This window comes from Heliconius melpomene, chromosome 16 (assembly GCF_056956725.1).
Source record: "Heliconius melpomene rosina isolate 202511_hmr_F chromosome 16, ASM5695672v1, whole genome shotgun sequence".
NCBI classification, from domain to species: Eukaryota; Metazoa; Arthropoda; class Insecta; order Lepidoptera; family Nymphalidae; genus Heliconius; species Heliconius melpomene.
This window is the reverse complement of record NC_140404.1, coordinates 124,934-152,453: the sequence shown is the minus strand read 5'-3', so window position 1 is coordinate 152,453 and position 27,520 is coordinate 124,934. Positions and strand designations below refer to the sequence as shown.

General features: G+C 40.2%; 2 protein-coding genes across 5 annotated transcripts; both read right to left on the bottom strand.

Moving 5' to 3' along the window:
- Window positions 1-107: 107 nt before the first annotated feature.
- On the bottom strand, window positions 108-9,807 carry LOC146530600 (uncharacterized). 4 transcript variants are annotated; one of them, XM_085198984.1, is made up of 5 exons: window positions 9,669-9,807; window positions 8,862-9,018; window positions 5,165-7,946; window positions 788-1,152; window positions 108-489 (listed from the first exon to the last, which is right to left on the bottom strand). In XM_085198984.1, the coding sequence occupies exons 2-5, from the start codon at window positions 8,940-8,942 to the stop codon at window positions 475-477; spliced, it is 3,243 nt and encodes a 1,080-aa protein (XP_085055110.1). In that variant the 5' UTR covers window positions 8,943-9,018; window positions 9,669-9,807; the 3' UTR covers window positions 108-474. The 4 variants fall into 4 exon arrangements, with proteins under 4 accessions (XP_085055110.1, XP_085055114.1, XP_085055111.1 ...); XM_085198988.1 differs by having other exon boundaries at window positions 788-1,104; XM_085198985.1 differs by having other exon boundaries at window positions 9,572-9,788.
- A 2,462-nt stretch (window positions 9,808-12,269) lies between these two features.
- On the bottom strand, window positions 12,270-26,818 carry LOC146530599 (uncharacterized). Its single transcript, XM_085198983.1, has 13 exons — window positions 26,669-26,818; window positions 23,742-26,054; window positions 22,198-23,675; window positions 21,384-21,552; window positions 21,007-21,167; window positions 20,101-20,266; window positions 19,298-19,658; window positions 19,032-19,160; window positions 18,702-18,807; window positions 18,115-18,283; window positions 17,293-17,571; window positions 14,055-14,417; window positions 12,270-13,928 (listed from the first exon to the last, which is right to left on the bottom strand). Exons 2-13 carry the CDS (start codon window positions 26,021-26,023, stop codon window positions 13,790-13,792), a joined length of 5,802 nt encoding a protein of 1,933 aa, XP_085055109.1. The 5' UTR covers window positions 26,024-26,054; window positions 26,669-26,818; the 3' UTR covers window positions 12,270-13,789.
- Window positions 26,819-27,520: the final 702 nt, after the last annotated feature.

Sequence of the window (27,520 nt, the reverse complement as noted above, 5' to 3'; positions counted from 1 at the left end):
GACAGAGCTACGTAGAGTAGAGTAGCATAGGTGCTATTACAAGGACGCGGAGGAGCTCTGGCGAGTGGCGATTGAGCAATTCAACTAAGTAATTAAAATTCCACGCACACGATATAACAATAATTATAATAATTCAATAACAATTATATTAGACTTGACAATAAGACAATAAGAACGAGTCGCAGTGGGTGGTGTTGAAGCGCGACACTATGTTACAATACTCGATCGATTCAATAAACATCAAAAAATGCATGTAAGGAATCAACGACAGATTCTTAGTAGGAATTATAAACGATACTATAAATTTGTTATATAGCTAAAGGGTAAATTTACATCTCAAAAATGATAACATCTCGCCTCCAGTCATCGGACATCAGGGAGGAATATATCCTAGAAAAGTTTAAACTCGTAGAGAGAGAGAGAGAGAGGGCCCAGCGAGCAGCGTCCGGCGGTGCGGGCGCTCGGCGGGGCCCGTCAGTGCGGCCGCGTCTGGAACCACCACAACGACTCTGGTCACTAACATGTAGGTATGTACGTATGCACAAACTGATGACTGTAAACGCGACAAGTTGTGGTTTCGATTTCTTCGAGAAAATTAAATATTTCATATTTTCGAAGCGCGGCGTTGAGTTCTGCCACTCCACACCACGCTTATTGGAAACCGAGTGTCATAATAGGTCGAGATCCCAGTGCGGTAGGTTCCCTACCTACCCTGCTATGTGCGGGATACAACGCGTGGCTAAAAATAAAATGTTTATAGTTTCTCATTATTAACGAGAGCACTCACCGCATCAGTGTGGTTGTGGCGCAGATCGAGGTCGCCGGTGAAGGGCGCGATGTGCACGTTGACCTGCACGCGGCCGCCCTCCTCGTCGTATTCCAGCGAGGACGAGCTGAGCGCGAGCCGGCGCGCGTGCTCCTGCAGCAGCGGCAGCTCGTCGTCGCGCGGCGCGTCGTGCGCATGCGCGTCGTGCGCGTGCGCGTCGTGCGCGTGGCACTCGCACCGGCAGCGCTCCGGCGGCACGTAGCTGAACACGACCGAGTCGCGGGCCGTGGCCGGGAGGGTTTGGATTCTCTTTGGCAGCTTGCGACGCTCTGGCACTTCTGAGAAATCGATCCATTCCGCTTTATTGCGAGCCTCCATGCCCGATGCTGAGGTGTCAGAAAATTAACATGCCTTAATCGAAATGAACTACATACAGACTAAATTTAAACAAAGGAAATTATTAACTAATAGCGACACACCCGCGGCCTCGCCATGATCTACACGGGATAATAATTTTTGTGACTTTTTGAAAAAATATTTCTTTTAACATAACTGTTATAAATTATGTAGTATCTTGTGAAGTTTTTACTTGTTGTTTTTGTTTATTTATAACTCACAATTATTACAGCGAAAGCAAAGTAAACATATATTTCCGGGCAGTTTTTATCCCTTTTGTTTAACTTATTAACATTCTTAATGCTAATAAAACAATTTCTTTCTTTTCTCTCCTCTCTGCTCTCTAAAGTGATGGAGAGCATATTAAACAGCCAGCTCTTAATTTATTTGGAGGATCACCGGTTTATCATTGACAGTCAATATGGCTTCCGCCATGGTAGGTTAACCGGTGATCTTTCAGTTTATCTAACACACTGTTGGGCTGGAACTATTGAAGGAGGTGGCCTGGCAGTTACTTTTGATATAGCGAGGGCCTTCCATCGAGTGGGGCACGGGGCGCTCTTTGAAAAGTTTCCATCTTACCGACTTCCCGATAATTTATGCCAGTGGATCGCCAGCTTTCTTACTGGATGCAGCATCAGGTTCTCTGTCGACGGTTTCCGCTCTGAATACATATAGGCTGCATCCTCCAAAGCTGCGTACTAACCCTTGAGTAATAACGAAGTTTCATATCTACTATCAACCCAAAAAAAGAACCCCCAAGGATCAAATTTAGCTAAATCTCTGTCTTAGGTGATTTTAATTAGAGTCTAGGTCCTAAAAATCATAGCCCTGTACAAAATTTGAGACTCCTAGCCCTTGTAGTAACGAAGTTTCATACTAATTATCAAACTCCAAAAACAACCCCTTAGGGGTCGAATATCGCAAAAATTCGTCTGAGTGAGCATACCTACGTCCTATAAATAACGCCCAAGCAAATTTTTTAACTTCTACCACTTATAGTAATGAAGTTGCATACAAAAATCAACCCCAAAAACAACCCCTTAGGGGATGAGTATCGAATATACCAATTATAGTAAGCACCTACGTCTCATAAATAAGGCTCATGCAAATTTAGGATTTTTATTTTCTTTTCTGTTTGTACATTAAAATACAAACAATTTCCAAATTTACGTCTGTCTGTTTGTCTTTCTGTTTGTCTTGTGTAATCTCCGGAACAGTTGAATCAATTGCTATAGGACTTTCACTGACCTATAGAAGATGAGAATTTTATATATCTATATATATGTATATAAAATCGAAAGGTCACTCACTCATCACGAAATCTCAGAAACTACAAGTTATAGGAATCTGAAATTTTGCATAGGAATTACTTATAGGACGTGCTCGCTAAGACGGGAATTTGCAATATTGGACTTCTAAGGGGTTGTTTTTGGGGTCGAAAGTTTGTATGAAACTTCGTTACTACAAATGCTAGGAGTCTTAAATTTTGCATAACGTCACTAGTACGTAGTCATGGAGACAGAAATTAATAATAACATAGTTCACGCCGGTGAAACCGCGAGCGGGCCGCTAGTATATATATATACAGGGTGTCCCAGGAGCCAACGATAAAACGAAACCAGGTGATAGACCAAGTCGTGACAGTTATGAGAAAAATATAAAAAAAAATCTTTGTCATGTATTTTTCATATTATATTGATTTTAAAAAATATCGCAAAAACCGACACCCTGTGATGGTTTTTCACGTCCCTGGACTACAAATATTACTCTTTCTTCATTTTTTTTTTCTGTAATGTAATCATGAGTAACCCTTCTGTGAATTACAGTTTAAGATTTAAACATACCTGCATCAGTTTTCAATAAAATGTGGTGTTTTTGCCAAACATTAAATTCAAAATATTTACTACACCCAACTTTAACCGACTGTACTATAAAAAAAAATGTACTACACTGTTTTGGCAAGTAACTTTAAAAGTTGGCGCATTAAATCTGGATTCCGAAATGGTACGACACTTGCTGGATTACTTCTTTGTTGAAGAGAGAAAAATCGAAATACACGATAATCGGGATGACGTTCAGCTTTTTGGTATCTTTTCCGATACATTCTAGCTGCAGCATTTGCGTTACATAACCATTCTCCATGAATGAAATGCATATTGGCAACGTGTCAAAGACTGAGTATATGGCCTGCGAGAGCCCGGACTCGAGCACTGTTCTTATAAGTCCTGGGCCAGCCCCTAAGTCGGATAAGCGTTGCCTGGGCTAAGTGTTTAGTTTAGGGAGGTGACTGGTGTGGTCTGTGATCGCAGGATACCGTCCAAACTCTTATCCGTCTTATAGAGATCGTGATCGATGCCTTCAGACTCGTGCATGACGGATCCAAGGTACCTGAACTTTTCCAACTTAGGGGATGGGGACCCAGGACTTATAAGGACAGTGCTCGAGTCCGGGGTCTCGCAGGCGATATACTCGGTCTTTGACACGTTGCCAATATGCATTTCATTCATGGAGAATGGTTATGTAACGCAATGCTGCAGCTAGAATGTATCGGAAAATATACCAAAAAGCTGAACGTCATCCCGATTATCGTGTATTTCGATTTTTCTCTCTTCAACAAAGAAGTAATCCAGCAAGTGTCGTACCATTTCGGAATCCAGATTAAATGCGCCAACTTTTAAAGTTACTTGCAAAAACAGTGTTGTACATTTTTTTTATAGTACAGTCGGTTAAAGTTGGGTGTAGTAAATATTTTGAATTTAATGTTTGGCAAAAACACCACATTTTATTGAAAACTGATGCAGGTATGTTTAAATCTTAAACTGTAATTCACAGAAGGGTTACTCATGATTACATTACAGAAAAAAAAATGAAGAAAGAGTAATATTTGTAGTCCAGGGACGTGAAAAACCATCACAGGGTGTCGGTTTTTGCGATATTTTTTAAAATCAATATAATATGAAAAATACATGACAAAGATTTTTTTTTATATTTTTCTCATAACTGTCACGACTTGGTCTATCACCTGGTTTCGTTTTATCGTTGGCTCCTGGGACACCCTGTATATATTGTCGACTAGGGGCCCCCGCGCGGCTTCACCCGCTTCTTTTTATTTAATATTATTTAAGTGTGTTTAAGGTAAATTTGCTGCTTATTTTAGCTTCGTTATTTCGATTTTAGTTTGATTTTTCTTGCAAAAATTGTCATCGTCTTAGTTAATAGAAAAATCTTAGTGTAAATCTGTCCTAAAAATGTTGTTGCTTCAGAATCTCTTCTACAGGGCAGTGAAAGTCCTATAATAATTGATTCAACTATTCCGGAGATTAGCCTTGATAAACAGAAAGACACAAATTTTAAAATTGTTAGTTTGTATTTTACAGTGGCGTAGCTAGGGGGGGCGAGCGGTGCGGTCGCACCGGGCATCAATAGGAAAAGGGGCATCAAAGTCGACGATTAGTTTGTTTTTGTTTTTTTAGACCTTAGACCATTTAAAGGGCATCAAGTCCTCTAAGCCGCACCGGGCATCAACAGGAAAGGGGCATCAAAGTCGACGGTCACTTTGTTTTTTTTTTAGAACTCATCATCAGGAAAGGGGCATCAAGTCCCCTAAGCCGCACCGGGCAGCAAATACCCTAGCTACGCCACTGGTATTTTAGTGTTCTAAACTAACCGGCCGACCGCTGAAGCTTATTGTTGTGTGCTGAAGCTTACTTATATATAAATTATACGAAATCTTTTCATAAATTGTAGCCTGTTTTATTCTGATGTATAAGCTATATTAATGTAAAGTTTAGTAATCTATGCGTGATAGCGCGAGATAGAGAGGTATGAGTATAAATAAAAAAATAATTATGTATTATTATTGAATGTTCAAAAGTAAGTTGTAAGTGATCTCTTGCAGTTAATCTTAAGTAACGTCGCCTTTGCACACCACCTTTATATCTGGGTAAATGTACTTTTGTTTTTTGTATAATAAAGAGTTTTGTAACCTAGTAGACTTACCGTCGCCCCCGCTACGTGACCTAGCGCGTTCTCCTCGTGGCGGTGGCGTTGGTGCCGCCGAGGCCGATGCAGTCGAAGTAGTACGAGCCCTGCGTGGGAGACGGATGTGTAGGCGCTCACCGCTGAGCTCCGTGGATACAGCACTTGGAGTTGGCACGGACGGAGGGGTCAATGCACCCAACGCGCCGCCTGCACTACGATTCACGCGCGGTCGTTGCACTCCAGCGACATGCACACCTCCCCGATCTCGGACCGGCACCATCGGTAGAGCGAGAGACCGTTCCAAAGGAAGAGTTGTCGGTACGTAGGGAAGTTCCTCAAATGATTCCTGCACCACGAGTCCACGACGTTCTGCGTCACTACCACCGTGAGTGGGGGCGGCTTCAGAGCTCGCATCTGATTCAGAGGAATCACGTCTATCCATTGGCGGACTAATGCTTATTTCTCGGGAGTCACGATCGTTTCCAATTTCACCAATCATTTCTTCATCAAAAACAGGTTCTTCATTTTGCCCAATTTCACAACTTAATGAACATGGGTCTGCCTGCGGAGGATTCATTATGGATCGAACTTCTTCGCTCTCCGGAAAACTGGGTATTGACTCGGATATCTCGCTTGTTACGCTTGGAGTTTTTGTTATACTAAATTGTGTGCTAAACACTTGTTCTCTGCTACCCACATGAGTTGTGAATATAAGGCGTTCTTTTCGTCTGGGGCGATCAGTAACATTAGACAAGTTAATATTTTCACCAGGAAGGCATGTTTCCATAGGTACTGAGTCAATTAAACCACACTCTGCAATATTGCTTTTATTTTTTTCAGGTGAATCTTCTTTAATTGGTTTCTTCGAGGGATTCACTGGTTCATTTGTTAAATCAACAATAGATTTTAATTCTACATTAGCAGTCTTTTCTGTAGGAGAGTGTAATGGAATAATGATACTTCCGTCAGGTAACACTGTACGTTGTGTTGATTTGGCAAAAGGTGCAGGTGTAGACGATGACGTAACAGCTGAACGATCTAAGACAGCTTTTGGCTGTGGAGCTGAGGATGGCCGAATGATTTCCCGGAGAGGGGCGGCTTTTTCACTACTTGATTGCTTAGAGTTTAATTCATCAGGTGGAGTGTGTAGAGGTATGTGTATAATACCATCTTTAGAATCTTCGTAATACTTAAGTTTTTCTCCTCTTGAACGATCAACTGGAGTTTGTGGAAATTGCCGTTGTGATTGCACTACAGGCGAAGCATCACGAGAACCTGGAGATGGAGAAGCACCACTTTTCCTCGGAGTTTTAAAAAGTGAAAGAACGGAGCCCTTCATTTTCCCAGCACTGGTGGGTGTTGTAGAACGATCTCGGCTTTTACTTCGTGATCGACCTTCATTAAGACTTTTTTTTCTTCTTAATACATCAGATGGTGAATCTGGTGATGCTATAGTTTCACGAGATTTAAAAAGAGAACAAAATGAAGATTTTCTTGAAACAGGTACGCCACTAGGGGAAGGAGTTCGACTGTCTCTTAATTGTCTCGGTGTTAATCGTGGACTGACTGGATCAACCGGTCGTGCAGGCCGGTCGTTTAATTCCAAAGTGATAGGTTTGCGCGCTGGTTCTCCGCTTATTAAAGTACGTTCACTTTCATCTTCTTCATCGTCTTCGTATTCGACGTCAGGTTTAAGTCTTATTCTAATAATATCTTTCGAACGATTTCCACGGTGATATACTTCTGGTTGCACTGGGTCACGTCGTTCTCTCGATCTAGCTCGGCGTTCTTCTACTTTTGCTCGATTTCTTGTTTCTTTTAATCGCTTGTCATCATCCAATGAGCTAGTTGAAGGTGCGGGGATTGGCAAATGTGTACTAGTGGGGGCATTTGGGGATGTAAGGCGAGGTGCGCTGGCTGGTCGCGTATTTTCAACAGTTACTTCTGTTCGTATTTCTCTATGATCACGAGCGTCGACTAATGTCGGCAGAGCTGAAGGAAGAGGTACTGGCTGAGGCACTGTAATGATTTGTCCATCAGGAAGTATCGCACCAGTTCCTTCCGTTAATTTTGCAATTTCAAGTAATCTCTCTTCAACTGCCGCCGTACAAATCTCCGGATCTGTCTCTATTGGTTTTGGCCCACAAAATGAAGTTTCAAGTAACATTTTGTGCGGTGAAGGAGAACGTGACGTCCCTGATACTACAGAAAGTCTTGATATTCGACTGGCGTGACTGAAGCCGGATAGTGCTGAATGTGCAGAGCATTGAGATCCCACACTAGATATACGGCTGGTACGACCAGAAACAGCGAGAAGGGCTGCTTCAGAACTTTGACTATCCTTTCGGGAATGACGACGAGAAGGCGGAACAGAAGGTGGAGCGCGGACATCTCCCCCTCCAGGAGCGCCTTCTAAAAAGGCAAGTTCTTCAGTTGACGACCGCAAATCAGCTGTACCGTCTTCTCGGAAACCAAGTTCAAGGCGAGTTCGAGCGTCCTCGCTTCCACCTCCACCCGCGAAAAGTGCCAGTTCGGGAGAACTATCTCGTGAGTCCTGATGACTAGAACTAGATGCCCGCGAAATGTCAATGCGAGGAGCAGCTGGCGTCTGAAGACCCGACGTAGTAGGAACGGCCACGGTGGAATGAACTGCTGGCGAAGAATGGGACCGAGCCCTTTGCTCGGGCGGTGCTAAACTATCACCACAGGCTGATGTTGATGCAGCTATACTCGTACTTGAAGTAGCTGGATCTTCACGAATCTCGGGCAAACGAAGAGCTTGCTTATTTTCGGGGCTAGACTGTAAAAAACAAAATATTTTTGAATTATTCACGGACGAAAATCTTTATAAGATATTTACGATGTTACTAATCTATATATATAAAAGGACTTGTCCTCACTGACTGAGGTAAGACGCACGCACAGCCGTAACCGCTGTGCGTAGAAACGTTAAATTTGGACAAAAGTTTACTTTCGTAATCTGGACATCCACTAAGAAGGGATTTAAAAAAATGTTAACTCTAAAGGGGTGAAATAAGGGTTCAAAGTTTGTATGGAAAAAAAATTAAATGGGCACCGATTTTTATAAAATTTGAAATTTAGATTTTTAAAAGTATTTAATTGAACACGTGTTTCATCGTTTTCTAGAATTCTCCCTCTAGGGGTGCAAATAAGGGGTTGAAAGTCAGTATGGAAAAATCTTTAAATCGCCACCGATTTTTATAAAAATCGAAACTTAGCCTCTTAAAAATATTTCATTGCACACATGTTTCGTAGTTTATTTTAATTCATCCCTTAGGGGTGCAAATAAGGGGTTGAAAGTTCGTATGGAAAAATCTTTAAATCGCCACCGATTTTTATAAAATTTGAAACTTAGACTCTTAAAAATATTTCATTGAACACATGTTTCGTGATTTATTTTAATTCATCCCCTAGGGGTGTAAATAAGGGATTGAAAGTTTATATGGAAAAATCTTTAAATCGTGTGGCGATTTAAAGATTTTTCCATATAAACTTTACTTACTTTACTAGATTTTTACTTTACTTACTTTACTTTACTAGATTTTACTTACTTTACTTTACTAGATTTTTATAAAATTTGAAATTGACTCTTAAAAATATTTCATTGAACACGTGTTTCATGGTTTTTTAGAATTGACCCCTAAGCAATACGCAGGCGAAGCTGCGCGCGTCCGCTAGTTTTAAATAAAGCTACCTCGTCCGAAACGTCGTGATCAAAAGAAGCGATAGGCGCGGGCCCGCGGCGCGGCCGGCGCTCGGCGCCGCTGGCCGCCATGCGCCCGCCGCCGCCGCCACGCTCGGCTTGCGCTGGGCTCGCTTTATCCGACTGATGATGTCATTATTTGCCACACCTAGCAAAGCATCATTTTGTAACGTTAGTTTACATATGACGAGAAAAGTTAATAATTCAAACGAACGGTTATAAGTGCTTCTTGAGGAACACCAGTCCACACACGTGTGTTCATAGTCCTAATATTTTTTTAGGTATACTATCGATTATTTTTTTTAACTTTTCGAATTATTTATTTCAACTTGTTCAATTACCTACTTCTTAAAATACACCGCCGCTTAACAAAAGACTACTTTTTATTTTAAAAACATATACGAAATGTCCAAAATATTTAATCTTACTCTTTTCCTGCACAAACACATCACGTATTTGTATATTTTTTATTATATAACTGATTTATTTATATTAATTAATTATAGTTTTATCATAGGATTATGTTAACATACGGTAAGTTGTTCCCTACGTACGAAAACACAATTAAAATTGACGGTAAAATGTACATACATAAAGATGACATATGTACAGTATTATAGTAGGTATGTGTTACTATTGAAACATTTAATCGTTTTATGTATAAAGAGCTAGTTCACATAAGCGTTTTAAAAAGCACACACATTACACTCTGAAAGTGACAGCGAGTGACATGACTCGCAGCGCGGCGCGGGGCACGCGGCACGGGGGCGCGCTGGGTCACTGGGTCACCATACATACTCGAATACGCAGTCGGCAGCACTACGCGCAGTGGCCGGCCGAGGGTGCTGGGCGTGGTGGGCGGCCGCTCTGGTCGTGCGCGCTGGTGCAGGCGAGGTGCAGCGCCGCACGCCGTCGCTGGAGAGCAGGTCCGCGCTGGTGCCGCGCGCACGCGCCCCCGCCCCGCGCCGCGCCTGCGCCCGGGGCTGCCCTGTCCACGTTAATTGACTAAATATAGGGTGGCCTCCGCGTGGGAATCGATATTGACGTCCGCGACGGACGGGTCACCGCTTCGACGTCTGACATTTATTGCCATTTCAGTTGTTCAGCGAGAAATGTCAGGAACGATACTAATTTAAATATATTTTTGTACAACTCTTTTAACAATCAGTTTTAAAATGTTTTGTAATATGCCATCATCGACTGTCGACTGTCGACTGTCATGCTGCCATGACAGATGAGATGGCCTGGTTAGTACGGGGTAGTACGATTGCACACGAGAGCGCCCCTACCGACCTACTTAGGGGACGGAGTTTAGTAGTCTGGTAGACTACACAATATGTATGCCTTATTGCCTGTTGCCTGTTCGTATGCCCACTTGCCCAGTGTACCTATATGGCATTGCACTATATCTATATATAATACAATCAACGTTTCATCATTGAAAGTCTACCTACAGCTTGCACTTTAATAATTACTAAACATGTGTGTGTGTGTGTGTGTGTTACTTTTGGATATTTAACCATTAGCTAAACCTACAGTACACTCACTCACTACACATCCATTGATTTGGCGAACGATTTTTTGAGACACTTTAGTTTTATGTGTTTTAAGTAATTATTTATAGAATATTCCTTTATCTCTGTTAAATATTTATGTAGACCAGAGTATAAACTCCACTAACAGAGTGACTAAATATACCCCAATATTTATGCAATTTTCTCTGTCTACCATAGCTATTTTCTTAGTATTTTATCTTAGGGAATGCTGTTATGGAGCAGTGCTTCAGATATAAATTCAATATTTATTCTCCAAAAAAGAGCCATGAGATATATTTATAAACTAAGAATGGGAGATTCTCTGCGAGATGTTTTCAAATGCAGGTATTATTACAGTCGCTTCACAATTCATATATTATAATATTCTTTTTGTCCGATAAAATATACATTGTCATAGTAAACATAGTGACAATCATACGATACGAACGAGAAATAAAGATAAGCTTGTTACGCCAAGTTTTCGCCTCCAAAAAGTTAATAAATCCTTTATGGGTCTGAGCATACGTGTATATAATAAAATTCCGCAGTGTATTCTAAGTTCGCCACTACCAAAATTTAAAGTATTTGTAAAAAAAGTTCTGACAAGTAAAGCTTATTACACTGTTCAATAATATTTAGAGGATAAACATGTATGGAATAATGTCTATTGAATGTAATGCAGGATAGCTGCCAACTAATGTAATACATTGTACCATTGACTTTGAAAAGAGCAACTGTTGAGTTTCTTGCCGGCTCTTCTCAGCAGAACTGCCTTCCGAACCGGTGGTAGCTTTTTGTTTTTATGTTCATTCGACGATTCAAAAGTGCTAGTCTATTTCAATAAAGAACATTATTTAGAATTTGAATTGTATTTGTTTAATCGGTACTTTAGAATAGTACAGTACAGTGGCGTAGCTAGGGGGGTGCGAGCGGTGCGGTCGCACCGGGCATCAAAAGGAAAAGGGGCATAAAGTCGACGATAAGTTTGTTTTTTCTTTGTTTTTTAGACCTTAGATTATTTTAAAGGGCATCAAGTCTCTAAGCCGCACCGGGCATCAAAGTCGACGGTCACTTTGTTTTTTTTTTTTAGAACTCATCAACAGGAAAGGGGCATCAATGTCGACGGTCACTTTGTTTTTTTTTTTTAGAACTCATCATCAGGAAAGAGGCATCAAATCCCTTAAGCCACACCGGGCAGCAAATATCCTAGCTACGCCACTGGTACAGTAGTTATGTAGGTAGACCTTCACTCATCTGTAGTGTCACCACCTCCATGACGTCGATGTCGAGGTGCAGCAGTGGTCTGGTCCTGTTTCATGACTTTGTGTATGCATATCAGATGCAGATCAAATATGAGGCGATATGTGTGGATGTGAAATCGCATTAGTAAATGTAATTAAAACTAACTATTAACTGTAAGTAGTTGAAACTTAGATTATGAAAAAAATAAGATTACATTTTAATTAAGTTATAGGGTATGCAAGTTCCTCCAGCCAGAATTGAGCGTCCTAAAAAACCAAGAAAGAGTGATTTGTTCCTTAATTAAGTGTACTCTGTGATGCTGAGGACAATTTGTGAGGAGGAACATGTAATACTCATTATCATTACGGAAGTGAAGTGGAGCGACCAACCTTAGGGAAAGGCAATTCCACTACCAGTACTCTTATAGTTAAGAACTAGTTTTAATAAAGAGTATATTTTATTTCAATAAAATATTTTTTAATATAAAATAGTTTAAGATATTTTTACTCGTATATAGCGTTCATTGATTCTATAATAATATTAATTTAATTTTATGAAACTTACATTTACAAGAGGAAGTAGGTAGGTACTGGAAGGGGCTAGAATAAATAATAAAAGAAGATAATGCACAATGTATTATTTTATTGACAACAAACGCGCGGGGCCCTGGCTGGCGCTGGCGCCGGTGCTGGCGCAGGTGCTGGCGGTGGCGCAGGCGGCCGCCCCGTATTATGTTACAATACGCACGTGTTAGCTTTCCCAACTATAATACTTACGCTAAAGGTAACGATACAATGTCATTGCTCTTAAGTTTAACTTTCATAGATTAGATAAGAGTATGACGTCAACAACAAACGATAAATTGTTTTACAATATTAGACATGTATATCACTATGGGAGACGACCACGACAGCTGACTTATTGTCTGACGACTGGCTTTCGACTTGAAAATCGGAGTTGCTACGAATGTCCGACAGTTAAAGTATATATTTTATTTTGAATAATTTTTCATATTTGTGCTCTAACAATTATTTATTAAAAATAATCCTAAGTATTGCTACGTATACAATGCTATAGATATGAATGTGTATAATATATCAACACTTATAACTTGAGTCGTACACGAACCAGTATAACAGCAACTGTAAAAATATCTCAACCGGAATGAGAGTTCAGGGAGCAGTAGCACGCTACGAAGTAGGAAGGGACGTAGCTCGTAGCTCATGGCTTGTAGCGCGTAGCTCTTAGCTCGTAGCTCGTAGCTCCTCTGCTTGTACACACTTTGTTGTACGAAAGCTATACGAGACGATAGGCCTAGGCTGTCAACGAAGCACTCCACTCCCATATCACACTTACATTAATATCATTTATTTAGAAATCTTTGGAGTAATATATTATGTATTTATATAAATATATTCTCAATGTTTACTAGTACCTATTACATATCTAAATACATATATTAGGTGTACATTACTTCTCGTGCATCTTTGAACGACATCTAAGGGTCACAATGAGGATGCCGGAAGCTTTCGCTAAATAAGTAATTGGACCATTTCAATAACTTAATCACACAAACATGGAACGAAATCAGAACAAGTTACTTTGAATTCGCAGGTCACCTGAGGGGAGACGGTACCGGCGCCTCATCTTACTTAATATACATATTATAACAAGTAAGCATTTCTATATGATCACTCAGTAAAATATAAATAATCTCCCCCCAAGCGCACCAGGCGCTGCCCACCAGGGTGGGGGGGAGGTTGCTCTTTGCGGTGGGCGCGTCCGGACTCGTACTTTACATATTTAATATTTATATACAATCGGCTCTACACTAGGAAGATGGCTATGACTTTATAAACGTATATAAGTATAATCACAACAGTTACACTAAGTACTTTGAAAATTCATGTTTTTTTATTTAAATATGATATAAACTCTATACGAGTATGATTCTTTCTTCATAATATCCAAAATACTATATACCTTCTTATTTGCGAGATAAATACAATTGAATATTCATATCATTTACATTTTTTCAATCTAAAGGCCTACGCGCATGTTTGTCGCGTTACCACCATTACTTCTATATATTCAACACCGTTTGAACGTAGCTGGAGTCGGACTCTACGGTCTGACTGTGTATTAGTCGGAGTCGGAGTCGGAGGAGGGCTCGCGGGGCGGCGCGGGGGCGGCTGGCGCGGGCGCGGGCGCGGCGGGTGCGGGCGCGGCCGGTATGGCGTAGGCGGGCGCCGCCTGCCCCGACGTGCGCTCGATGCCCACTCTGCACAGACCATAATAATTGTTTAAGACAAAATCTTAAGAACAAATTACGAATTTGATATCCAATCGTGCCAAATATAGTTATCTTTGTATGTAATGAACAAGAAATATGAAAGCTGTGACTCACGTGTACTCGTGCCTCGCGAGGTAGCGCACATACTTCTCCGGGGGGTCGCCATCGTGGTCCTGCAGCGACACGGAGCGCACCGTCATGTGCGACACCTGCGTGGCCGGCATCGTGAACTCCACGAAGGCCTCCTTGGCCAGCTCGGAGGGCACCTGGTCGTAGGAGGTGAGTGCCATGCGGCACACTAGGTTGTGCGTGGTGTACGCGCCCTGGCCCTCCTTGGGCAGGCGCGGCATCCGCCACACGATGGCTCGGTGCTGGTGCTCGTACTTGGCCTGCCCTGACGTCACCTCGATCAGCGACTCCTGCAGCGTGTCCACTGCGCCCAGGAACCGCTCGATACCCTTGATCTTACCAGTGCGTCTGCCACGGAAATGTACCAAAATTATGAGAACCTTTTATGTAGCCACAATATGGTAATAATATTTTATATAAAGTTTGTGCCCCTGCGCTAGTCGTGGCGCGGTGAAACAAAGTGTGCCTGTAGACGCGACTGATTGTGGGTTCAATCCCCGCCCGAGGAAATTAAATATTTATTTAAATTTTTATTTTTGTTTTTTTCGCTCTGGTGTGGCAAAGCGTACGTGCTACACTCACTCAACACAATGCCTTAAGAATATGGCGGAAAGTGGTGAACATCTGCCTAACCTGCTGTGTGCGGGATACAGCGTGAAGATAACTTGATTTAATTTATTTCTATTTTTTTTATATAGAAATAGGCAACTCAAATATCCCCTACTCTCTTAAATTTAAATTTAAATATTTTTATTCAAAACTAGCGGCCCGCTCGCGGTCTCCATGACTACGTCCTAGTGACGTCTATGCAAAATTTGAGACTCCTAGCATTTGTAGTAACGAAGTTTCATACAAACTTTCGACCCCAGAAACAACCCCTTAGAAGTCGAATATTACAAATTCCCGTCTTAGCGAGCACCTACGTCCTATAAGTAACTCCTATGCAAAATTTAAGATTCCTAGCACATGTAGTTTCTGAGATTTCGTGATTAGTGAGTGACCTTTCGTTTTTATATATATAGATAAAAAGTTACAAGCTTCATTTTTTTAACGTCAAATAATTTACCACCAGTTCACTAATTCGCAAGAAACTCGCAAGGTCTTATTTTTTTGAAATTTTAAACAAATACATATTTAATTATTTGTGACAATGACAGGAACTACGGGTTTCCCATTCAAGAGTACATCAGCTATAACAATTTTCGTGTTAGGTGTTTTAAAAATCGTGCGTTTAGTTTTCTTAAAATAATAAGTTATTAACACTGAACCAATGTACTACTTTCGAGAGAGCATTGTTTACATCGCCATAAACGATTTGTATATATATATATATATATATATATATATATATATATATATAAGACCTATACCAGCATCTCTAGTTGAACAACCTTTAGTAAAACCATACTGTTTATCGTGCATAAGATTATGTCAACAGACAATATTTGATTTAGAATATTTTTTTCAAAAATCTTACTAAACGAGGGTAGTACAGAAATGGGTTGAGAATTATTCAGATCAGAGGTACTACCCGATTTAAATATAGATATGACTTTACTAAGTTTCATTAGGTCAGTTAAGTAATGATTCAGCGACGGTTGTTAAAACTGGAATATCAGCAAAGAATTTTTCAAATACACATGTAACTTCTTTATCTACTTCTTCAGAGCTGGTTAAGCCATTGTCAATTTTTTAAATTTAAATTCAGAGTCATGATTCTTAGATTTTCCATTTTTATATAAAGAATTTTAAATTTTATTTTTAATATGCAAAGATTTTACCCTTTCACATACTTTCTTAAATAATTTAGAACAAGCTCATTATCAACTATGTCAGTTGATAAATGATTCACTATGGTTATATGTTTTCTCACTATAAAGTTCATATAAGCTTTATCTAGTCTTATGAAGCCCCACCTCCCCATTCCCCTTCGCCCGATCATTAAATGACAGGAAATTCCTGGAATTAACAGTTTTAGAGGTAAATATAGCATTAAACTCACTCTTAATAGTATTGAAAAAATTCGCATACAGTAAATTGGGATTATTTTTATATTTTAGGTATTTAAGTTTTGCTATAATATTAGTTCAAAATGTTTCTACACCACCAGTAGTGCTTATTGATGATATTATTAGCAAAGTAAAAGAAAGCCAACTGTCCGCAACAGTGGCGTAGCTGGTAGCTGGTAGCTGGTAGCTGGTAGCTGGTGGCTAGGGGCGGGTGACGCTTGATCTGCGTGAGAGTAGAAGACCACGCAACACGTGTTCAATGAAATATTTTGAAGAGTCAACATTTATTTTTTTTTTAAAATCGGTAGCGATTTAAAGATTTTTCCATACAAACTGTCAGCCCCTTATTTGCTCAGGGGATGAATTCTAACAAACGACGAAATATGTGTTCATTAAATATTTTTAAGAATCTAAATTTCAAATTTTATAAAAATCAGTGCTGATTTAAAAAAAAAACCATACACACTTTCAACCCCTATTTCATCCCTTTAGGGTAAAAATTTTTCAAAATCCCTTCTTAGTGGATGTCCAGATTACGAAAATAAACATCTGCCCAAATTTCAGTTTTCTGCCATCAGTGATTACGACTGTGCAGGTTCGGACCATGTCACGTATCTTTAGAGATTATTTAAAACAATAAAAATCTGTACTTCCAGAATAGAGACGACACAACCATACACCAGTATCCATAATCGCGGAAATTCCGATTCCGATTCGACTCCCGTTTTATCATAATAGTTTGTCCTTGCACTATAAACTTGTATGAAACGGGCAGGATCCTCAAAAGACGGCGTCCCTGCTTCCTTTTGTGTGTAATGACAATACAATAAGTTTATAATAAGAACCTTGGCCTGGAGACCAAGGCAATGAGAAAACACTTTTGTAATTTTAACTACTTGTTACTTACTTGTTTAAATTTTATCATTTTATATTTTAGGTTTTTTTTGTCTATTTTAACTTAAATATAATCCCTTAATTTAAAACTGATCTCGTTAATTCCCTAAGATTAAAAAAAAACCTTTTTAATATAAAAAAAATATTTTACATTTCATTTTATTTCTGTGTCATTAAGATTTTTATTAGAGTCATATGTAAACTTCACATCCGCATTCATTTCCGGGAATATTTATCTTCAACACTCTGCACCCATACCTGTCTGTTGTCGCCGATATGAACGTATCGGCATAAAATATGAATATAATACTGTTCTGTACCTATGGGCAGACTTGACGGATCCATATCGGAAGTGCTTCTCGACGCGGAACAGGTAGATCCAGCACTCGGGGATGGGGAAGCGCACGGCGACGTCCTCGCAGGGCACCTGGCCCAGCTTGCGCGAGGCGAAGCCCGGCACCAGCACGTCCGCGCGCAGCTCCACCTTGTTGCCGGCGACGCACCACGCCGCCTTCAGCTGCAGCGGCAACTCGCGGTTCTTGGGTGGGCGCACGCGGAAGCGCATCAGCTCAATGTAGCACGCGTCCGGCGGCTTGAACCTGTGTATTTTTTGTATTAACTAATAGACGCACGTGCTAAGTTGTAAAGCAAAAACGAGCAAATGTATTTTTTTGCCAAAATAACTAAGAAAGGTATAATTGTAAAAGGTATAATTTGGTATACATAATTAAAAACCTTATTCCATGGCTGTTCAGTATCGGTTTATGGAAGTTGATAAGCAAGAACCAAAACACAAAAAGATTGTAGAAAGCTTACATATAATATACCATCGCCATCTCTCATCGTCTATGTTTTTAAAAAATATTTTTTGTTTCCTCAGTGTGGAATAACGTTCTAAATTGTTTTTAACAAGTTAAACTTTATTTTGCTCTACTTTAAATCTTTTTTTAACATATCCTTTTATACGTAGAGAGCGTCGATACACCTACTTCTATATCTGACTTTGTCTTGACGGAACTCAACGCCGCGCCTCTTTTAAACAGAGCAAGGCAATAAAAAACATATACTTAACGCACGCAAATATACTTAAATTTGTACAAAAAAATTCTACAAAAAGACAAAATAAATTCAAAGTAACGTACTTAATAATTTGAGATTCTCCAAAAGCATCAGGCTGCACGCAGGCGTGGAACTCGACGTCCTCGACGCGGATCCACTCCTCGGTGACGACGGGGATGATGTCGTGGCGCCCCACCACCTCCTTGCCCTGGCGGCGCAGGTCGTTTACGCCCAGCTCCACGTCCGGCATGCCTGGAAATTTTAAAATACTTCGATTTATTTGAACAGTCGATCAAATGTAAACAAATATAATAATGAATACTCAAATTTTTTATTAATAAATAAATAATTTCTCAATTCGATCCTAATAAACCACTTAAAAAATACAACGGTTTTGGTCAATAGATAGATTTATGCGATTTAACCAAAAACGCTGAACACCGCGTTGTGACGTCAGATGATGTTGTAAATAAATGCACTGATGTTGGTAGTACTCTATGAACAATGGTCCTGAACAGAAAATAATGTTTTTTGATTACTATTAGTTAATCTACATTGATGGTATATTTGTTTCTAATATGGATTAAACTGCAAAATTGGTTGTATCGAAAGAGGAACATAAAAAGTCTATGATCAACTACAAAAGCGTTGAATGATTGGTTTCCCGTACCACTTAGGAACCCGAGGAAGAACAGACGCACCCTCGCGATCTGTTTTAAAACAGAACCCTCCGCGTCCTGCTCCACGTAGAGCTCGTCTACAGCTGTTATTTGTACCTGAAAATGAACATTACGAGTAAATTGAAAGCTGAATGAAAGTCATGTTACTTTAGTAGTATCATTTAATAATCTTAAAGTATTGTCGTGGCGCAGCGGCATACCGCTTGACTGTATCTGCTAGGTGCGTGGGAGACGGAGTTTCTTAATTATGTTCTCTTTGCCTATCCTACTACAAGCAGGATATAGCGTAAAAGTATAAAAAAATGATGACAATGTCGTACCTCTTCCATCTTGTAGGTAAGAGCGCGGTCGCGGTGCGCGCTGAGGCGGAACAGCGCCTCCTCCACGCAGCACGAGAACTGCTTCACATCCTCGTAGTTCAAGGAGCCAATCTTGAACAGCTGCGACACCTGCGTCCATATAAAATATATTTTATGTGGTGAAATACAAAAAACAAAATTTGTCGGAGATTAAAGATTAAAATTTAAATATTGTGGCATTTCATCGATTACGGAACCAAGACGTATAAAAGGTAAGTAGGGTGTACCTGCGGCGCGTGCTCGACGGGTAGACCCAACTTGCGCAGGTCGCTCCCGAACTCCTTGACGCCCTGGTAGTCGCCCTGGATGGCGTAGGCCGCGAACTGCGACAGCTTGTTGGTGATGCGCTCCGCCTTGGTGACCTGCCCCGGCCGCACGCCCGGCCGCTCCTTGTAGAACACGTACTGCAGCTTCACGGTGAAGATCTTGCCGAACTGGTCGAACTGCTGCGCGCCCACATCCGACACCGAGTAGCACGCCTGCAACGGCAGCTCCTGCAGCGGCTCCTTGTCGCCGGCGCTGTTCAGCAGCTGCACCACCGGGTTGTCGCCCTGGTATAGCAGACGCACGAAGATCTTCTTCCAGAATCTGCGCAGAAAGTTAATTTGGTGTCTTCTGATTAGGTATGAACATTTTTGTGTTACGACACTTCATTCCCCACTTTCCACCAGATTTTCATCATATTGAATGGGTTTGAGTTATGGAACTCAACACTGTGCCTTATCAATGTTAACAGAGAAAGAAATTAAAATAATTATTTACCCTGATTGGGAATTGAAGCCACAACCGTCGCGGTTATAGCCACTGAATCGTGACGTCCTCCATATATACACATTTTTACAAGTGTAAGTCAAAAAGTCAAATAATTTTATTCAAAATAAAAAGTTACATAGCTTCATTTTTAAACCTCAAATAATTTACCACCAGTTCACTAAAGTCACTGCCTCAGACCTGAAAAGAACCGGCGCAAGAAGCTCAGCGGGACGATAAATGAATTGTGTATAGTAAATGCAATTCCGTAGATGAGTACCGTTGTCCGGTGATTTTCTTTTTGTTGGGTTGTCGCAGGTGCATCTCCCAGCCGGGCCCGGCGTACTTGGTGCGCGGGAAGTCCTCCAGCGGCACCGACACGTCCTCGTCGAACAGCGGCGTGGGCGGCGTCTCGCCCCCGCTGCCCGCCCGCCCTCGGCTCTCCTCTGAATCACACAATTACACGAGTGTTTACATCGGAACAAACATGAGAACTACTCGTATATAGTTAAATGACCTTGATGTCAATATAGGCCGTGACGCTGTAGTCTTCCTCCCTTGTTTTTAAAAATCTTAGCACATCCTATACTATTTACTTATTATTTATGAAAGATTTATTAACTGAAGTCATGCCATCTATTTGTAAGTGATACTATGTGGTACGAGTTTTCAAATCCGGTGACAGACGCAACATACAGAATTATATACCAACTTCTAAGCTGTAATGTTTGAAAATATTATATATTATAATTATATGACTCCATTTTTTTCTTCATTGTGCATTGTAATAGAACAGCAGTGTGAGTTTGTTAACCATAAATCAACTGAGTCTAATATCTCTGTGGATTTGTTTCATCGAGTGAGTATCTTCATCTAAGAATAATGGTTTTCAGGTATATGTTACCGACTTTTCCAAAGCCTTCGATAAAATTTTCCATTCGTTCGTTATAAACAAACTAAAAGAAAAAAGAAGCTATACATGGTGATCTGCTAAGGTGGCTATGTTCCTATCTTCGAACCGCAGTAACGCGGTTACAGTCAAGGGTCACTGCTCCTCTTTTATTCTATTCATTTATTCGTTTTAACACAAAATTAAGTGACTAGTCGGGCAACAGACGATATAGAGTTCGAGTAGAGTTGTCAATTACCTCCTTTAATGCAACGTCAAACTAATTGAATTACGTACCTTGATCAAAGTCAACCCTCGGCTGCGCAACGTCGGGTCCGCTCTTGTCGAAGGGGTTGGCGCGCGGCGCCTCGGGCAGCGCCTGCGGGCGCGGCGGCGGCGCCAGCGCCGGCACCGGCAGCGCCCCCGCCGACTCCGCGCCGCTCGAGTCGTCCTTCGGGCTAAAGTTCGATGTTATCATATTACTACTCGAATGATGTGTTCGGCTTCGGTCACGAATACTCGTATTGCTGTTATTTTGTTAAAGCTAATAAAATATATAGAAAGATAAAGAATTTATATCACGCATCTGAGAAAATAGTTACATAAATAATACGGTTCTTCCTAATGCTATACATATATGGTACACTATTGAGTTACATCGAGGATTTAATGACCGAATAAACACGGAGAACGTGTCGTCTGTGGAGTCCCGCGAGCCCTGCGCCTCGAGGCGCGGCGTGGCTGCGGGCGGGGGCGGAGCGCCCATGCTCAGGAACGGGTCGAAGGCTTCCGCCTCGAAGCCGCCGGGGCCGCCCTCCGCCGAGCCGTCGTCGCCCCAAGCATCTGTTAAGTAGCTGTTTGTTAATAAATGTTTTATTAATAGCTGTACATAGTAACAATTGCGTTATATTAATAACATTTTATTTAATTTTTTATCCAAAAATATTCGTAAGAACTTTATATACGAGTATTTTATAATTATTTTTGTTTTCTCGCTTTGCCATATGGCAGATGAAGTGCCATATTGAGTTCCCTCATTCAACATGTATTTTTTTGGTCTTACCTTTATAAAACAATTTTCCACATTCTATTCATAATTTCAAAAATATAATTGTCTTTTGGCATAGGTACTTTGATATCTGTGTTTGTTAAATGTGACTGTTAAGCTAACAATAGTTTGTTTTTTAATAATATTTTTATTTAACATGATTATATTTTTGGCACAAGGGTGTGACTATAACGCGACGGTTGTGGGTTCGTTCGATTCCCACTCGAGGAAATGAAATATGTATTTAAAATGTATATTTCCATTTCTTCGCTCTGGTGTCGAGGCAAGAGCGGCGTTGAGTTTCGCCTCTCAACACACAATGCCTCCAGAATTCAGCGGAAAGTGGGGAACTGAGTGTCTTAACACTAGGTTCTCTCTGCCTACAATGCTGTGTACGGGATACAGCGTGAACCTGGAAATATATATATATATATATTTACCTATGTTCATATGGTTAGCACTTGTCGAATCGAATTTAGCGGAGAAAGCGTCAAAAGCGTCTTGAGATTGAGGAAACCCATCTTGTGCCATTGTGTCGGCTGTATCCCAACCCAGCTCCGTTGCGGATGTGGTTGGGACTTCATTTGTGTTGTCTTGGCCAAGATCAAAAATATTAGTATTTTGAGTATCTTCAAAGACATCTTTTGTGGTAGAGCCAAAGACGTCTAGTTGCGGTTCAATAACATTCGTCTGAGGGACTGTAATAACAGGATCAGACGTGAATGGAGGGCTGTCGACCTGAGCTTGTCCAACCATAGTCATTACTACATCTTCATACTTTATACTAGCAGTATCTGTTTGTTGATCAGAATGTTCTATGTTACTAGTAAACTCAAATGGATTTTTTTCACTTTCATTCATTTTCTGGAGGTGGTAACTCTCATCTGTGATGTCAGCGAAAGGTGAAACGTTTACTGAAGTGCTATTAACTTCTGGCAATGGTTCCGTACAGTCCATAGGAGCAACTTCATTGTCTGAGTATTCAGTGGTGATTGGAGGAATTTCTATTTGTGCTTCAGGTGCTATTGATTCAGTAATATTTGTTTCTGGTTCATTGAAAAATAAATTATTAGATTCAGATGTATTTGTCACATTGGAAGTGAAGACTTCTGAAGGTTTCATCTCAGTTTCCGTTGGTAGTTCAGGAATATCATCACTAAGAAAATCTATTTGTTTTTCTTCTTGCCTGGGGGCTGAATATAAACTTAAAATTGCTTCTTTTGTGGGCTTAACTACTATTGGAGCTGGAGGATCAAATAGGTTAATGTCATCGGCTGCTATTTGAGGAGGTGCTTGAGGCCTTGGTGGTGGTGCAGGCCTTGGAGGCCGCGCAGGTGGTGGACGCGCGGGCTTATTACGGTTTATGTCAACTGTAGCAGGAAGCTCTTCAATAAATTCAGGTTCAGGTGTGGGGCTAGGTGAGTGAATATCTAAAGCTGATATCGGACTTGGTGTTCGTGTCGGTGGAATGCGGTCTAACAAATGCGTGCTTGTAAATTCCATTTGTCCCGTTACAGTTAAGATTAAATTCTGTGTTTCTGGAGGAAGCGGTCGAGTCGTTGAATGAATATCTCTACTATCTTCTTCATTAGGACAACTGCAGTCAACCATAGTGGACACAAGTTCGAGTTCAGTCGGCTTAGTGAGTTTTTCGTTGTCCATAGAAATATTTCCAAATATATCAATAGAATCTGGTTCATCGAACTGTTTAGCTCCGACGCCGGTAGGCTCTGCTCCTCTAAATATATCTACTGGTACAGTATCTCCTGCCGGTGGTTCGTAGTTATTTCCAAAATCAGAAAATGGATTACTTGTAGCAAATGGATTATCACCAGATGAAAAATTAGATGTTTCTGATTCTGACATCATAAATGGATTTAATATGTCCGTGGTCACAGGAGCCACAGGCTCATTCATGCTTAAAAAGGGGTTATACGGCATTTTTTAATCTTTTATTTAGTTTAAAAACTCTGATTCAAGTAGTTTAATCTCAGTTCTTCCTGGATTCAGATCACTAGCAAATGAAGTATCAAAAGGATCGAAATCGTCTTGTGTAATTCGTAGAGAATCTGATGGTTCTGGAGTCAAAGCTTTAATCTGAAAAATATCGTCTTCTGGCTCTAATAAATCCGTTACAACCTCAGTTTCCAAAGATTTAGATTTTTCACAAGAAAATTCTTTGGCGAGAAGTTTCAATTCAGTTTTACTTGGCTTTATGTCAGTGGCAAAAGATGTATCAAAAGGATCAACTTCTGAAGTGAAATCTTTGGCTGCTCTAGGACATATAGGTGTTAATACTTTAGCTTGGATTTCGTTTGCGTTGCTTTGAAGAAGATCACTTCCTTTAAATGTGTTTTTATTTAAACTTGATTGTGCAAATTCAGAATGTCTACGCTTACTTTCATATGTTACATTTACGGACAAATCTTCTTCAGAACGGGTTCGAGATAATATATCAGAAACTTTGTCATTCGCCTCAGCTTCTTCACTTAAATCTTCAGTTATTGAAACTTCTCGTGTGTAGTATGGTGTTAAAGGCTTAGTAGATTTTGCTTTAACGTCTAGTTCTGACGTCTCTACTCCATCAATATTAAAAATAACGCTTTTACTAACAACAAGATTTTCTGGGCGAGATGCTCTCCTTTCTGTTTTTGGTTCGTCTGCTCGAGGATCAAAATCTGGATCACTAGGTACTCGATAAATAGTCACCGGCACCGATTGGTCAATTAATTCTTGCTCCAAAAGTTTTAATTCAACTTTTCCTGGGGCAACAATTTTATCAATAATTGTAGTATCAAAAGGATCTATTTCAGTATTATTGAAATCTATTGGATCCAAAGGTGAATCTCCTAATTGAGTTAGATCAGTAGTACTTCCTCCTAAAAGATCTCTAGGTGGACTTGTTACATTTTCTACAATATCATCAGATGTAATAGATTCTCTTATTCCTGAGGGATTAGTCAGATGAATTCTAACCGAAGACTTACGTCTGTTATTAAGCTTTATTTGAACCTCTTCTGCCCGCGGATCGAAATCGTCGTCGTCCTCTATAATAACTTCGTCTTGTTGCACTTGCCCAAAAGTAGATATTGGTATAACGGCATCGGCAAAACTTGTATCAAATGGGTCGTCCTGGTCTATATAAGGATCAATTACATCTAGTTGATCCTCAACAATTCCTTCAGCAAATACACTTTCATTTTTGTCTGCTTCAAATGCAGACCAAGATTCTTGTAGTACTGGTTCAACTTTAATTTCTTTTTCTTCAAACTTGGGTTTTGTAGACTTTACTTCCAATGATTCAGCTGCTAATAATGTGAATTCATCGATTTCTATATCAACAGCTTCATTAGTCCTCTCATCTACTACAGCCGGAAGATCTTCTTGACTTAAAGATTTCGGTTGTTGTTGTTGTAATAAAGAAGTATGTAATGAGACGCTAAGGTCAATTGGTGTAGTTATAGGTACATCCGTGTCTATATCCAAAATACTCTTTTCAATAGGTTCACTAACATTTGTTGTGTTTGTTGAAACTGTTACTGCCTCTTTATCTACATTTTCTAATAATAAGTCACCAGGAATAATTCTTTTCGCTCTCTTGCTTGTGATTGTAAGGTTATCAATACGGCCTGTGAGAACCTCCACGGCAACTCCGATGTCTAAGCTCTTCTTGCCCTTTGAACTTTGACTTTTACCTTTAATTAGAGCATCAACGTGAGATGTGTCAAATATATCGTCATCTTGGAATTCTTCAGGGGAATCTGAAACATATGTGAGTTTTACTTCGCCACGTTCAACAGCATCTACATAAGAAGTATCAAATATGTCGTCTTGGTCGTCTTCGTCTTCAGACTCATCGTCAGTGACTCCGTAATCACTTTTATCTCCGTCAGCATCTGCTGCAGTCGCCGCCGCTAAATGGGGAAAGTCTGCTTCTGTTACTTCAACAACTGGTCTTTGTGGTTCCTTTTTCTCTGGAGCTTCAACTTGTTTAGGCCCTGGTGGTACACGTTGAAAAAAAGACGTAGATTTTATCCTATCCAAATCTCCTTGTGTTTTCTTTAATATTGAATCAACACCAGTTGTCAAGTCCTTAAACTTTGACCATTCTTCATTTTCTTTAACAGACTCTTCACCTTCACCTTGCTGTTGATGTTCTCTTCTATATTTTTCTAATTCTTCTTCCGTAAAAAGCTCTTCTTCTCCTTTGCGTTTCGATTTTTTGCCTTTTTTCTTCTTTTTAAGGCCCTTGGGTAACTTTAGCATTATATGATTTTATATTTTTTTCTTTGTGTTGCTGAAACCAATGAATAATATTTTATTTCAAATAATTTTACATAAATACAAATAGTAAAAACTATAGTTAATACTTTTTCGAACCAAATTGAAAGAATTTTGTGGATTTGTATATATATAGTTTATATTTTTGTAAGGTACATGTCATGATATGTTTCACTTCTCTACTAGAATATTATTAATAGTATTCCTAAGTTAATTATACATACATTGTCATTATACATGTATCTATTCCAATATTTAGAAATGGACACACCAAATATGGAAGTGAAGTGACTTCTTAGCATTTATATCATATTGATCGATCTCAAGCGTAGTCTGCGTAACGTACCCACGGTATAGCTATATACGTATACAGACTTGCAACAAGCTGATATGCGATGTAGGAGATATTGGAGGAAACATTTGAAAAATGATACGCAAATGGAGGCGAAACGATTTAAAATTGAATATGAACAATCGACACATAATGACATGCCACTGGCTCAGGGTGGAGATGGGCACTCTCGACAGAGAGTCAATGATAGCGGTCGGGCCGCGGGCGTGACAACACACATACCGAGACCGCCGCCACCTACGGCTACGTGACTAGCGCGCTACGGGATAGGGCTGTACCTTCATTGCAACACGGCACACGGCACACGGCTCGCACTCGCGCTGCGCTCGGGGTGCGCTGGGGGCGCCTGGCGAGAGACTGCGCGCAGGGCGGCGCTCGGCCCGGCGGCGCATCGACCCGCGGCGCGCGCACCCCCGCTGCGCCACCGGCTTACGTAACGAACCTCTCATCTCATTCATTTTCATCGATTGTATCCCAGTTGCCATCTACTACTAACTTTTGTTATATCCTTTTTGTTTCTAAAAAATAGATATAGTTTTTAATTACTTAACCTTTTCACGTAAAACTTAGAAACATAAAAATTAAATAATACACGTTATCGATCCTGTTGAATATATTAAATACGTATTCTAAATTTAAGAATTGAAATCAAACAAATAGTAGTAAAAGTAGAAAAATAACGCTTTAAAATAGTTTTTCCGTGATCAATTCAATAATTATTATCCCCTGAAAGGAAATCGAACCCACCACTCAACGTCCATAGTCAAATTGTGCCGCTTTACCACAACGGAATCAAAGTACACAAATAGATCGAGTAATAATTTATAAAAACAAAAAAATCGACCCAATAATTAACTATTGGTCTTTTTTGTTTTTTTAGTTAAGTGCAGTTGGGTTTCGTTTTGAATCGATTAAAATGAATCATATTTTAAATGCTACATATTAGGTACAGCTGATTGCCATTGACACCTTGGTCACTTTGTCTTGACGTTTGTTTGATATTTTCAATGAATACTGCTTTATTTTTCTCGAAGTTTTTTCTCAGTAATCACCTATTGTATAAAGTTGATAGCATAGACATTGTGCTTTGAACTTAACCTTACTTTTACAATATCTCTAATAACTCAGCT